The following is a 12,835-nucleotide window of genomic DNA, read 5'->3' as shown; positions in this document are numbered from 1 at the left end:
TGTGGCTTCCCTTTTTACCCTGTTGGAGAAGTTTTTGCATGTGCATAGGGATTTGATTCTTAGAAGGTCCCATTCATCTATTTTATCTTCTCCTGGTTGTAGACTGTGCCCATTTTTCAGTTGCATTGTTTACCTTTATCTTGTTGTGGTTATTTGTAACTTTTTGTTGTTCTTTTTTTCCTTTTTTTTTATTTGTAACTTTTTGAGAAAGCGCCTTGCTGCCTTCCGTAGTGGTTGAACCTTTTTACACTGCCACCAACAGTGAATAAGTATTCCAGTTTCTCTGCAACCTCGCCAGTATTTGTTGTTTGCTGTTCTGTTGAGTTTTGCTCTTTTTACTGGGGTGAGATTATGTCTCATCGTTGTTAGACACTTTAAAAAGAATAAATAAGAGAAAAATAAAAATCAAATTAATAGAATTTTATTCCAAGAATCAGATGCATCTTAGGACCCATCCAGTCTCATTTCTATAGCTGGAAAACTCCTAGCTATCACTCATCAGTCTCCTAAACAGTTCCTTTTTCAGAGACATAGATACCAGCCAAAAATTTTTCAGATATTCTTGTTGTTAACTGTTGTAGCCTGCTGAATCAAAGCTGCTGAATTTGATACAAGCTTAATGTCATTTTCTTCAAGAATTAACTCATCTTTCTGGGCTTGCGATACTGAACAAGCAATACCTGATCAGTCTCATTCGACCTCTCTCAATGTATTTATCACAAAGAAGTTTCAAATTTCAACCAGAGATCCACTCTCTTCAATCACAACGTTGATGGGGAAATGAGCACACACAGACCTCATCTTGTAAGGAAAGCCCAGTGTAAAACCCTTGAACATGTTCTGTACATGGCTACAGAGAATGCACACGCATAGTAGCCAGCTCCTTCCTGTTCCTCCACCGTTTGTCTACACAACGCCCCTTTTTCCGAGAAGACTGAGCTCTACATTGATGTGATTGAAGTCCCTCCACAAGGATCCTCGCAGGCCTTTCACAATAACTGTGTGTCCCTTCAAAGTAATGTCAACACTCTCTGAAATGTCAACAGTCTGATTGCTGAGAATGGTCTTCATTCTCGCAGCTGATGTGGCAAAAGAGTGGAAGTGTTTTCATGACCCATTTAATATCTTCTGTGATGAGTGTGTTCAAATTTTTTACCTCCATGTTAGTTTCTTGAAATATACCTATTTTTTTCTAGATTTTCAAATTTGTTGGAGAGGAGTTGTTCATGGTATTTTGCTATTATCTTTTTTATTTCAACTGGTTCTGTTGTGATGTTACCATTTTATTTCCTATTTGTACAGTTTGCATATTATTTTCCTCCATTAGATTTGCCAGGCGCTTGTTGATTTTACCAATACTTTTAAAGAACCAATTTCCTAGTCTTGTTAATTCTTTTTATTTTTTCTGGTTTTATTTATTTATTGTTTCCTTTCTGGAGACTCTAGGCTTTACTTGCTGTTCTAATTGTTGGAGATGTTGAGTCGAGATACTTATTTTGGTTTTCTTATTTTTTGATGTTCATGTTTATTGTTATAAATTGACCTGTGAGTACTGCTTCTGTGTCCCAAAGATTTTGGTGTGTTGGGTTTTCATTCTCATTTGCTTCAATAACTTTATTTTATTGCCCAATACTATTCAAGCAAGGTGTCATTTTGTTTTCATGTAGTTTCTTTGATGTTCCAGTTCTTGACTTCTAGTTTTATAGCCTTGTAATCCAAGAAGATATTTGTAATATTTTGATTTTGTTGAATTTATTTATTAATGCTTGTTTTGCATCCTAATGTATGATCTGTTCTTGGGAATGTACCATTGTGCACTGGAGAAGAATGTATATTGTGCCCTGTGGAGTGGAATACTCTATACATGTCTGTGCAATCATGAGGGTTAATGGCATTATTTCGTTCTTCTGTGCCTTTGTTCAGTGTCTTCCTATCTATTTTGGTCCATGAGTGAAAGTGTTGTATTGAATCTTCTGGACTGTAAAGTTGTCTATTTCTTGGGTCCAAGGTGTCTCTCCTACAGACAATAAATGGGCCATGTTTTCTTATCCATTCTGCTACTCTTCTTTTTTCTTGATTGGTACATTTCGTCCATTCCAGTTCAGTGTGATAGGCATGGTTTTGTTGCTATCATTTTTCTGGTGTGTGAGTGTGAGAGTGTGTGTGTGTGTCTGTGTGTGTGTGTGTGTGTGTGATGTTGCTGATTGCTTTGTGTTGAGTTTTTTTGTTTATGTCTTTTCTTATTTCCTTCTTTGCTGTTGTTTTAATGATTTTTATGGTTTTCCTAAGTCTTTATGATTACCCTCTTTTTATTTTGATCAGTAAGTTTATTACCTTTCTTAAAGTTATCTTGTAAGTTAATCTTTTATTCTCGAGTTGTTAGACCTGTTTTTGATGATGAAAAAGGTTGAAGCTTGGAGAAGTTAAGAGACTTGCTCAAAGCTGCACAGCCAGTAAGAGACCGAACCAGGGTCTGTCTGCAAGTGTTTGTGGTCCCTGAGCCCAAGCTGTGTGGTTCAGTTTCCTTTCCTAACACAGTGGCCACCACTCCTGTTCTTGAGTTTTGAGAAGTGTCAGCAGAAGAGTAGGAGTTTCTCTGCTTGATATTTTCCTAACTCTTGCATGTTTACAATCCAGGACCCACATATCTGACTTTTCTCTGTTTTAGGAGTTGGAGACCCCAACGGATAAGCGGATCTTTGTGGTGGCAGCTGCTCTGTGGGCTGGTTACTCTGTAGAGCGTCTGTATGAACTCACTCGCATTGACCGCTGGTTCCTGCACCGAATGAAATGCATTATAGCACACACACAGCTGCTAGAACAGCACCGCGGGCAGCCTTTGCCCCCAGACCTGCTGCACCAAGCCAAGCGCCTTGGTTTCTCAGACAAGCAGATTGCCCTTGCAGTTCTGAGGTCAGAGATGGCGGTGAGGGCCACGGGCTGAGAAAGGTTGGGCTGGGAACCCTTGCCAGTAAACACCTTTTAGAAGGAAGACTGGAATATTTAGAAAGCCTCTCTTATCCCTGAAAGAGTGATGATTTGTGGGGATAGTTTTACTCTTCCAATCTTTACCCAGGCGTCAAACCTCTCTACATAGTCCTTTCCTACTCCAGGGCCTGTGTGTTTCTTACCCCGTTTCTCTTTCCCCCCATTTAGCACAGAGCTAGCTGTTCGTAAGCTGCGTCAGGAGCTGGGCATCCGCCCAGCAGTGAAGCAGATTGACACGGTTGCAGCTGAGTGGCCAGCACAGACAAATTACCTGTACCTGACATACTGGGGCACTACTCATGACCTCACCTTCCGAACGCCTCACGTCCTAGTCCTTGGCTCAGGCGTCTACCGCATTGGCTCCAGTGTCGAGTTTGACTGGTGTGCCGTAGGCTCCATCCAGCAGCTCCGAAAGGTCAGAGGGTCCATCTTTCATACCAGTGTCTAATAGCTCTGCTTGTCCACATACACTTAATCCTTGCATTCTGCATTAATTGCTTCAGCTTAAATCATGAGAGCTCTGGTCCCCTAGTAATAGGAACTTGCACTGCCAGCCCAGAGAGAGGCACACAATTCAAGTCCACCATTTGCCCCACAAGGAAAGGATGGGCAAATCTCCTTCCGAGCAATTTATGGCCTCTGAAAACCCACTGGAGGAACAGCTCTGGATTGATATTAACTCAGCAGCACCTAACAACACATTGTAAGGCTTTGGGTTGTGAGAGTCTCTGCAATATCTCATGCCCTCCATAGTGCATATATTTTCTCCCCAGTAGTTTATAACTACTTCTCTAAAACATGTGCTGGACTCTAGTATTCTCCCAAGACAGATGTCCTTAGAGATGGACAGCTACTTCTGGGAATCTGGGTGGGCGTCCCCAAAGCTTTGATTTCTCATCTCCGTATACTTCTGTCCACCTAATCAGTAAATATCATTCCCTTCCTGTTCAACAGATGGGGTATAAGACCATCATGGTGAATTACAACCCAGAGACAGTCAGCACCGACTATGACATGTGTGACCGACTCTACTTTGATGAGATCTCTTTTGAGGTGAGAATGATGAGAGTTGTCGGTTTGCCCGAGTGGTTGGAGTAGAGGGGGATTGGTGGTTTGTTGCAGACAGAGGGTAAGGTATTTTTATAATTAGTAATAGTGAGACAGACAACCAGAAATGAGGTAAAACAGCATAAAGACAAGGGGCCAACATGACAATACCTACTGAAGCTCCTCAAGCTATACCTCTCTGTATTTATTGAGAATTGTTGGGAAGATAAACAAAGGGAAATCACAAGGGAGTAGAAAACAAAGGATGTGGGGAAGTCTTTTGTGATAAGGCTGAGTTCTTCTCTATTGTTTACCTTATGTTTATCTTAGGAGGGATTCAGTAAATACAAACTAAGAACAATGTTGGCTCTTAAGGAATGCCTTAGTGCCACTGGATGAATTCTAGCTTGTATTAAGCCTCCCTCATATCCTGATATAGCATTTGGTTTATTATTAATATTAAATTTGATATTCGGCTTCCCACAGGTGGGGCAGGGCAGAGGGTAAGGAAGTTCTTTATTTTTCAATGCAGCATAGTATTCCATTGTGTGAATATGCCACAGCTTCTCTATCCATTTGTTTGTTGATGGGCACTTAGGTTGTTTCCAACTCTTTGCTATTGTGAACAAAGCCACAATTAATCGTTTCTTTGGGGTATATTCCCAGTAGTGGAATTGCTGGGTCAAATGGTATTTCTATTTGTAACTGTTTGAGAAAGAGCCATACTGCCTTCCATAGTGGTTGCACCATTTTACACCAACAGTGAATAAGGGTTCCAATTTCTCCTCAACCTCACCAGTATTTAATGTTTGCTGTTCTGTTAAATTTTACTATTCTTATGGGGTGAGATGATATCTCTTAGTTGTTACCACCCATTACTACCCTCCTCCACTTCAGGTGGTGATGGACATCTATGAACTCGAGAACCCCGAAGGTGTCATCCTCTCCATGGGTGGGCAGCTGCCCAACAACATGGCCATGGCTTTGCATCGGCAGCAGTGCCGGGTGCTGGGCACCTCTCCAGAAGCCATTGACTCCGCTGAGAACCGTTTCAAGTTCTCTCGTCTCCTTGACACCATTGGTATCAGCCAGCCTCAGTGGCGGGAACTCAGTGACCTAGAGGTGGGTAGGGGACTGGTGGGTCGGCTGGAGCATGAATGATGCTCTTGGGAGGGTTGGCAAATCAGCTAAATTCTCTGCCATCCTTAGAGCGCTCGCCAGTTCTGCCAGTCTGTGGGGTACCCTTGCGTGGTGCGTCCCTCCTATGTGCTGAGCGGTGCTGCGATGAATGTGGCCTACACTGATGGTGACCTTGAGCGCTTCTTGAGCAGTGCGGCAGCCGTCTCCAAGGAACACCCTGTGGTCATCTCCAAGTTCATCCAGGAAGCCAAGGTGAGGGGCTGCTGAGGAGACTCCCCTGTGGGAGTCCACACGCAGTGGGCTGAAGAGGGGATTGGATTGAGCACAAGTGGGAGAAGGAAGCGGCCATGTTTGTAGGTCACACTGCCTCTACCCCTCACCTCCAGGAGATTGACGTGGATGCTGTGGCCTGTGATGGAGTGGTGGTAGCCATTGCCATCTCCGAGCATGTAGAGAACGCAGGTGTGCACTCGGGAGATGCTACTCTGGTAACGCCACCACAGGACATCACCGCTAAAACCCTGGAGCGAATCAAAGCCATTGTGCATGCTGTGGGCCAGGAGCTGCAGGTCACAGGCCCCTTCAATCTGCAACTCATCGCCAAGGTGATAGGAGAGTATACGGGCCAGAGGAAAGGATTCAAGGGGCACAGCTCATTCTCCTTCTGTGCTTAGACAGTGCCAGGAAGGCTAGTGGAAGGGGGGTGAGCAGAGCTTGAGTCCGCAGTTTTAACGAGTTTTGTGACAGTCTTGCTGTCTTCAGCTCCTGTACCAGATTGATCAGTCACAGAATGGTGAGGGAGGGAAGGAGTCAAAGTTAATGGAGAAGTACCAGTAAGCCTAGCCTTGGGGAGCCTAACCAATTTCTCTGCCTGTCTCTCACTCCCTCTGTTCCGCCCAGGATGACCAGCTGAAAGTTATCGAATGCAACGTGCGAGTTTCCCGCTCCTTCCCTTTCGTCTCTAAGACCCTAGGTGTGGACCTAGTAGCATTGGCCACACAGGTCATCATGGGGGAAGAGGTAGAACCTGTGGGTCTCATGACTGGCACTGGAGTCGTGGGAGTGAAGGTAAGGAAGATTAAAACCTTAACAGAGAGACAGTGCTAAAGGAGTTTTGAGATGAGATACTGATTTCAAAAGGCTTGATGTGGGAAGGCTTGAAAGAAGAGGATGAAATTTGAATTTTTGATTAGGAGAGAGAACAGAAAGTACTAAAACACCAGGGACTATCTGAAGTATGAACTAAGAGAAGACTAGATGGTCTTCATAGAGTAGCAGCAACAGGAAGGCTGACTGGCAGGAGGCTTCATAGAGAGGAGTTGGAGAAGGTACCAAGGGTCCCCTTCCTGCCTTTGAGTCAGAGCTTAGCTGTGCGGTTGAGTGTGCCCCAGGTCCCCGATGGTCTGGAACATGCTGTCCTCACATCCATGTGTTTAATGAGAACAGATTGTGGACGAACAGGAACAAGTGGTAGCAGAGGTGAATAGGCTTCTGCAGTAAGGTTATATGCTTCAGTCATTTCATGCAGCTGTGCAGAACTCAACACCAAGAATCAGACTTCCCAGGAGCAGGCCCAGGATACAGTGATGAAGGTGCTCACAAGAGTTTTCTAAGAGCAATGAAACTGAACAGGATGTGTGGTTAGTGGACAGAAAGTGTTGACTTTAAGAAGTACATTTATAAAGGGTTTGAGAATCCCCTAGAAAAGACCACGGTGTTATACCAGTGGCACAGAAAGACATTAGCAGTAAGAAGACTCAGCTACATTATATGTTCTGACAGCAAGGGAAACTTTTTAAGAAAGAAACCCCTGAGGAGATAAGAATTTTTCGTGCTGAAGCTGTTAAGTTGGATTTGACATGGGTCATCTTCCTCGGGACTCCCAACTAAACTAACTTAGAACTTGTGTCCTCGAAGTATATTTTACTTTCTTTTCAAAGTGAGGGAGAAATTGTCCCTTTGCAGGATCTTATCATCTGCTTTTGTCTACGTAATGCACAGCTGCCATCTTGACTGTTGCGTGGCTGACCAGCCTTGGTCAGGAGTACCTTTGTGCACTGCTCAGTACCCCCTTTTTATGAAAATGGGTGAGGGGACTTGCAGGCACAAGTCCAAGGACTGTGGTAAAAGGGATTTTGTTTTTTGTGAGGTGGAAGAAACCAAGGGTTTGTACAAACGTCCTCCCAGAGAAGGTGGTCTCTTAGGTTCATTGTAAAGTACTGCTGCGTCAATAAAGCTCATGGCTTATTAGTGTATCTTTTTAAAAAATGAAGGCTGACCTAAATGTTTGAATGAGTTCAGTGTTTGGGAGAGGGCCACTTTGCTGTCTTAGCGCCTCTTCTACTCTATGGCTTCTCCTCTCTCTTACATCCTGCTTCCTTAGCCTTTCCAGTTGGCATTCTCCAACCTCTTCCTCAGGTCCCCCAGTTTTCATTCTCCCGTTTGGCCGGTGCTGACGTCGTGCTGGGTGTGGAGATGACCAGTACAGGAGAAGTGGCCTGTTTTGGGGAGAGCCGCTGTGAGGCCTACCTCAAGGCCATGCTAAGTACTGGCTTTAAGATCCCCAAGAAGAACATCTTGTTGACAATTGGCAGCTACAAGGTACCAGAATTCAGGCTCTCAGGATCAGGGTTAACCTTAAAGTGAAAGATGAGAGAAGCACAGTCTAATCTTCTTTCTTTTTTGGCTTCAGAACAAAAGTGAGCTGCTCCCAACAGTGCGGTTGCTGGAGAGCCTGGGCTATAGCTTGTATGCTAGTCTGGGCACCGCTGACTTCTACACAGAGCATGGCATCAAGGTGAGGGGCTCACACAACCAGCCCACCAATGCAGGCTGGAGAGTCGTAGAGAGTAGTTGTTCTACAATATTTATGCCACGAAGACTATTCCAAAACCAAGGCAATCTGGTCTGATTCCTTCTTTGATTTGATTTCTGTGTGTATGTGTGTGTTTGTAGACTTTATTAGTCCACAAAAAGGAGCTCATATTGCACTTAGTCCTTGACAACTATGTAATTTAGCATGGGCCTCTTTCCTGTTAAAAGATTATGCTTCAACTATAGCATTGTCCACTTAGAAACATCCTGGTTGCCACCTTTTGGATCCTCAGTCTCCTCATCATAGGCTCATTCCCTACCCTTCACTCTTCCCTCTGACACCAGCCAGGCTAACTGGCCCTAACCTTGACTTTGGACTTGCAGATCACAGCTGTCGACTGGCACTTTGAGGAGGCAGTGGATGGGGAGTGCCCACCACAGCGAAGCATCTTGGAGCAGCTGGCTGAGAATCACTTTGAGCTGGTGATTAACCTCTCAATGCGTGGGGCTGGTGGCCGGCGGCTCTCCTCCTTTGTCACCAAGGGCTACCGCACCCGGCGCCTGGCTGCCGATTTCTCTGTGCCCCTCATCATCGACATCAAGTGCACCAAACTATTTGTAGAGGTAACTTTGACTGTGTGTATACCATGACATTGGCGCAGGATGAGACATGTCAGTATGAAGTAGCCAAACGTGGCTGCAGAGTTAGGGAAGTGGGCACCTCTTTATTCGGTGTGACCCTTCCTTCAAATCAAAATGACTTTGGTTTCCACTCGGCAGGCATTGGGCCAAATTGGGCCAGCCCCTCCTTTGAAGGTACACGTTGACTGCATGACCTCCCGAAAGCTTGTGCGACTACCTGGTAAATGCTTCTGGTGGGAGAACTTGGCTCTTAAACAGTGGTAGCATCTGGCATAGATAGAGGACCTCAGTGTGAAGGGAGGCTACTCTGCCCTGAACTAGAGGCTATGAAGGTCCCAGAGTCACCCCGCCTAGCTTTCTTAATCGCTGGACAGTTGCTGCTAGTTTTCCCGCTACCTCAGTCACCTCTGGGATGTCATTTTTGTTTCTGCGTTTTTTAATCTTGCACAAAGACATTCATTTCCCCTCGATGCCTTAATAGCCTCTTCCATGCTCTCTTAGGACTGATAGATGTCCACGTGCACCTTCGGGAACCGGGTGGAACACACAAAGAGGACTTCTCCTCAGGCACAGCGGCTGCCCTGGCTGGGGGTGTCACCATGGTGTGTGCCATGCCTAATACCCGGCCCCCCATCATCGATGCCCCTGCTCTGGCCCTGGCCCAAAAGGTGAGCCTGTTTCGTCATAGTGGAGATGACACCAACCATCTCCGAGTCCAGACTACTGGTGCCCAGCTGACTTGGTTGGCATGGAGGGGCCTTACTGTGCTTGTATCCTTTTTAGTTGGCAGAAGCTGGTGCCCGCTGTGACTTTGCCTTATTCCTCGGGGCCTCATCTGAAAATGCAGGGACCCTGGGCCCTCTTGCTGGGTCTGCTGCAGGGTTGAAGCTCTACCTCAATGAGACCTTCTCTGAGCTGCGCTTGGATAATGTGGCCCAGTGGATGGAGGTATGGAGTGGGCAGTTGGTAGGAGGCTACTACACAGTCTCTTGGCATGAGGGCTCCCACCTCAGTGGCTGACCTCTTTGGAGATTCACAAGACCTTCATGTAGACTGTGAGCTCTCAGAAGCTCAGAGAATCAACTTTTACTCTGTGCATTCTCTCATAAATTATTCTTGTCCCAGCACTTTGAGACGTGGCCGTCCCACCTCCCCATTGTGGCCCACGCAGAGCGGCAAAGTGTTGCGGCCATCCTCATGGTGGCTCAGCTGACCCAGCGCTCCGTGCACATCTGTCACGTGGCACGGAAGGAGGAGGTAAGAACATGCCAGAAGTCCTTGCGCCCAACGCTCTTCAGTAACGTCAGGGGTCGTGTTCATGGCGGGAAGGGACAGCAGGAGAACCTCAAACTAACACCCTCCGTGTCCCTGCCCCGTAGTTTCCCAGAGGTCTGGCAGTTGGCTGTAGTATTTTGTAGGGCCGGGGCTATAAGGAGTGGGAACTTGATTGGGATCTCCCTGCTCTCTTCCCCAGATCCTACTGATCAAAGCTGCAAAGGCACAGGGGCTGCCAGTGACCTGTGAAGTGGCCCCTCACCATCTCTTGCTGAGCCGAGATGACCTGGAACGTCTTGGGCCTGGGAAGGGGGAGGTCCGGCCTGAACTTGGCTCCCGCCAGGATGTGGAAGCTCTATGGGAAAACATGGCTGTCATAGACTGCTTTGCCTCGGACCATGGTGAGAGGGCCCAGAGTGTGCTGCTTTGCCCTAACAGGGCTGTACCCCAGCTCAGGAGGTGAGGCAACCCCAAAGGAGAAAAGATGGACCCTGATCTATATGTATAGCCTCACAGCATCTAGCCGCTGAGGAGTATGCAATGAATATACATTAAAAACATGAATGAGCAAAATTATGAATGGGAATACATAGGTTAGAGGTAACACCTCAGAGGTTGGCAGGTAGGAAATCTAATGAGATTGTACAGTCCTGGGAGCATGTATGATTTCCTAGGTGTGGGGGGATTGGTCCTAAAGGTTGTGACTTTTCAACTAGCCCCTCATACTTTGGAGGAGAAATGCGGGCCTACGCCTCCTCCTGGCTTCCCGGGCCTTGAGACCATGCTGCCGCTGCTGCTGACCGCTGTTAGCGAGGGCCGCCTCAGCCTGGACGACCTGGTACAGCGGTTGCACCACAATCCTCGGCGTATCTTTCACCTGCCGCCCCAAGAAGACACCTATGTGGAGGTTTGGGAGCAAGGGACCAGGAGGAGGCTGGGAGCTCTGTTCCCTGTTGTGAACGTGGCCTTTACCTCACATAACCATGGCCCTCTGGACAGGTGGATCTGGAGCATGAATGGACAATCCCCAGCCACATGCCTTTCTCCAAGGCCCACTGGACTCCGTTTGAAGGGCAGAAGGTCAAGGGCACTGTCCGCCGTGTGGTCCTCCGAGGGGAGGTTGCCTATATAGATGGGCAGGTATGTGTGTGGCCCATGCTTGATCTCAGCCACGGTCTCTCCTTCCATACTATTTTTCTTCCTGCCCCAACACATCTACAACCCCCTCATCCAGGACCAGTGGGACACGTTCCTGGGGCAGCTTGTCCTTGTGCTGGTATTCACTCACTGGTGCCGTTTGTCTGCAGGTTTTGGTGCCCCCCGGCTATGGGCAGGATGTACGGAAGTGGCCACAGGGGGCTGTTCCCCAGCCCACACCCACAGCCCCTGCGGCCAGTGAGCTCACCACGGTAACCACACAGCCCCTGGGTCAGGAGGTGGGGCCAGGGTTCCCCCAGGTATAAGTCCAGTGTCAGTCCAACAGAGATGTGTCAGGAGGCCCCGACGTTGGAGTGTCACGTACCTGTAGAGGACAGTTTGTTGACAGTTCTGAGTGTGTTGTAAGGAGCGGATAGATCTAAGAGCTGTGGCACAATGGGGCTCAAGTGGACGGTGAGAGGTTAAGTCAGGCGGGCTTAGTTCAGTTAGTGCTTTGGTGATGCAAACAGTAATGCACCTCACTATAACCCAAAGGTTAAGGTCTAGTCCACTCAGGTGCCTCCAAAAGGCCTGGTGATCTGCTTCCCAGAAAATCAGACGTTAGAGACTCTGTGGAGCAAGGTTCTTCCCGGACGTAGAGTTGCCCTGAGTCAGAGTCAGCTTCGGGGCAGCTGGTTGGCTCAGTTACTTTTTTAAATCATCGTGTCGACGTTGACTCTCCAGACACCTGAAAGACCCCGCCGGAACATCCCAGGGCTTCCTGACAGCCGCTTCCACCTGCCACCCCGAATCCACCGAGCCTCTGATCCAGGTCTTCCAGGTAATAGGAGAGTTCAGAACTGAGTAGGGCACCTGACTCAGAGCAGTGCAGGGCCAGGATACCCTTTTACCCCGACAGGGTGGGGCTGGGACCGTAGCTGCCTATCCACCACAAGTGTTTCCGTGTTTACGACCCTCTGTACATCCCATCCTCCCAGCACCTCTTCTTCATCCACCTACCTTGTCCCCCTCTCCGTCCTTCATCTTAATCTTAACTGCTTTTCCATCCTTTACCTAAACCAGTTACCCCCGTGTGAGGCAGTCTCCCCACAGCCTCTTCTCACTGCCCTTTTTTGTTGTGGGCAGCTATGCTCCTCCGCCTGGCACCTGGGATCCCACAGGGCATCAGAGCGTGGGGTAAATCTGTGTTGTTGGTTGCTGTGAGCCCAGCTCCTCCTCTTGCATAGGATCCCTTTGCCAAATGGGAGGGCCAGGGGAGGACACCACTGTTCACAAACAGCACAGCCCCTGGGGAATCATGTCTCCCTTGAGCTGCTTCGGTCCCTCCTGCACTTCCCTAACTTGCTGCAGCCACGTGCTACTGTGTGTGAATTGGTTTAACACCTGCACAGTGACATAGAGGTCCTGGAAACGGCTCTGCCTCAACCCCAGTCACAGGCTTAAACCTGTCCTGTTGTCCTGTTAACAGCTGAGGAACCAAAAGAGAAGTCTTCCCGAAAGGCAGCAGAGCCAGGTAAGAGAACCCCAGTGCTGAGCCCACATTCCTTCAGGGACCTCTCTGATCTGGCCCAGGTAGGAAGAACCCTCTGACCAGCTTCTTCTGCCCTGTCTATCACTGCAGAGCTGACGGGAACCCCTGATGGCACCTGCTACCCTCCACCACCAGTACCTAGACAGGCATCACCCCAGAACCTGGGGGCCCCTGGCCTGCTGCACCCCCAGACCTCACCCCTGCTGCACTCATTAGTGGGCCAACATATCCTGTCCGTCC

General features: G+C 47.9%; 1 protein-coding gene across 1 annotated transcript in view; it reads left to right on the top strand.

The window, feature by feature from the left end:
* Positions 1 to 12,835, top strand: part of CAD (carbamoyl-phosphate synthetase 2, aspartate transcarbamylase, and dihydroorotase) — a 42,594-nt gene that overhangs the window by 19,622 nt on the left and 10,137 nt on the right. The window contains exons 17-37 of the mRNA XM_006880697.1: positions 2,669 to 2,913; positions 3,157 to 3,403; positions 3,943 to 4,041; positions 4,933 to 5,157; positions 5,245 to 5,427; positions 5,562 to 5,780; positions 6,076 to 6,243; positions 7,594 to 7,776; positions 7,868 to 7,972; positions 8,374 to 8,613; positions 8,770 to 8,851; positions 9,133 to 9,299; positions 9,415 to 9,579; positions 9,757 to 9,888; positions 10,106 to 10,307; positions 10,623 to 10,813; positions 10,906 to 11,046; positions 11,214 to 11,315; positions 11,788 to 11,884; positions 12,533 to 12,577; positions 12,686 to 12,820. Of these exons, the coding sequence (XP_006880759.1) occupies positions 2,669 to 2,913; positions 3,157 to 3,403; positions 3,943 to 4,041; positions 4,933 to 5,157; positions 5,245 to 5,427; positions 5,562 to 5,780; positions 6,076 to 6,243; positions 7,594 to 7,776; positions 7,868 to 7,972; positions 8,374 to 8,613; positions 8,770 to 8,851; positions 9,133 to 9,299; positions 9,415 to 9,579; positions 9,757 to 9,888; positions 10,106 to 10,307; positions 10,623 to 10,813; positions 10,906 to 11,046; positions 11,214 to 11,315; positions 11,788 to 11,884; positions 12,533 to 12,577; positions 12,686 to 12,820 (3,373 nt within the window). The remainder of the gene's footprint in view (positions 1 to 2,668; positions 2,914 to 3,156; positions 3,404 to 3,942; positions 4,042 to 4,932; positions 5,158 to 5,244; positions 5,428 to 5,561; positions 5,781 to 6,075; positions 6,244 to 7,593; positions 7,777 to 7,867; positions 7,973 to 8,373; positions 8,614 to 8,769; positions 8,852 to 9,132; positions 9,300 to 9,414; positions 9,580 to 9,756; positions 9,889 to 10,105; positions 10,308 to 10,622; positions 10,814 to 10,905; positions 11,047 to 11,213; positions 11,316 to 11,787; positions 11,885 to 12,532; positions 12,578 to 12,685; positions 12,821 to 12,835) is intronic.

Source organism: Elephantulus edwardii, unplaced genomic scaffold, assembly GCF_000299155.1.
Source record: "Elephantulus edwardii isolate Elephantulus edwardi_28Jun2011 unplaced genomic scaffold, EleEdw1.0 scaffold00009, whole genome shotgun sequence".
Lineage (NCBI taxonomy): Eukaryota > Metazoa > Chordata > Mammalia > Macroscelidea > Macroscelididae > Elephantulus > Elephantulus edwardii.
Note: the sequence above shows the minus strand (reverse complement) of the source record. Positions and strands in the feature narration are given on the sequence as shown.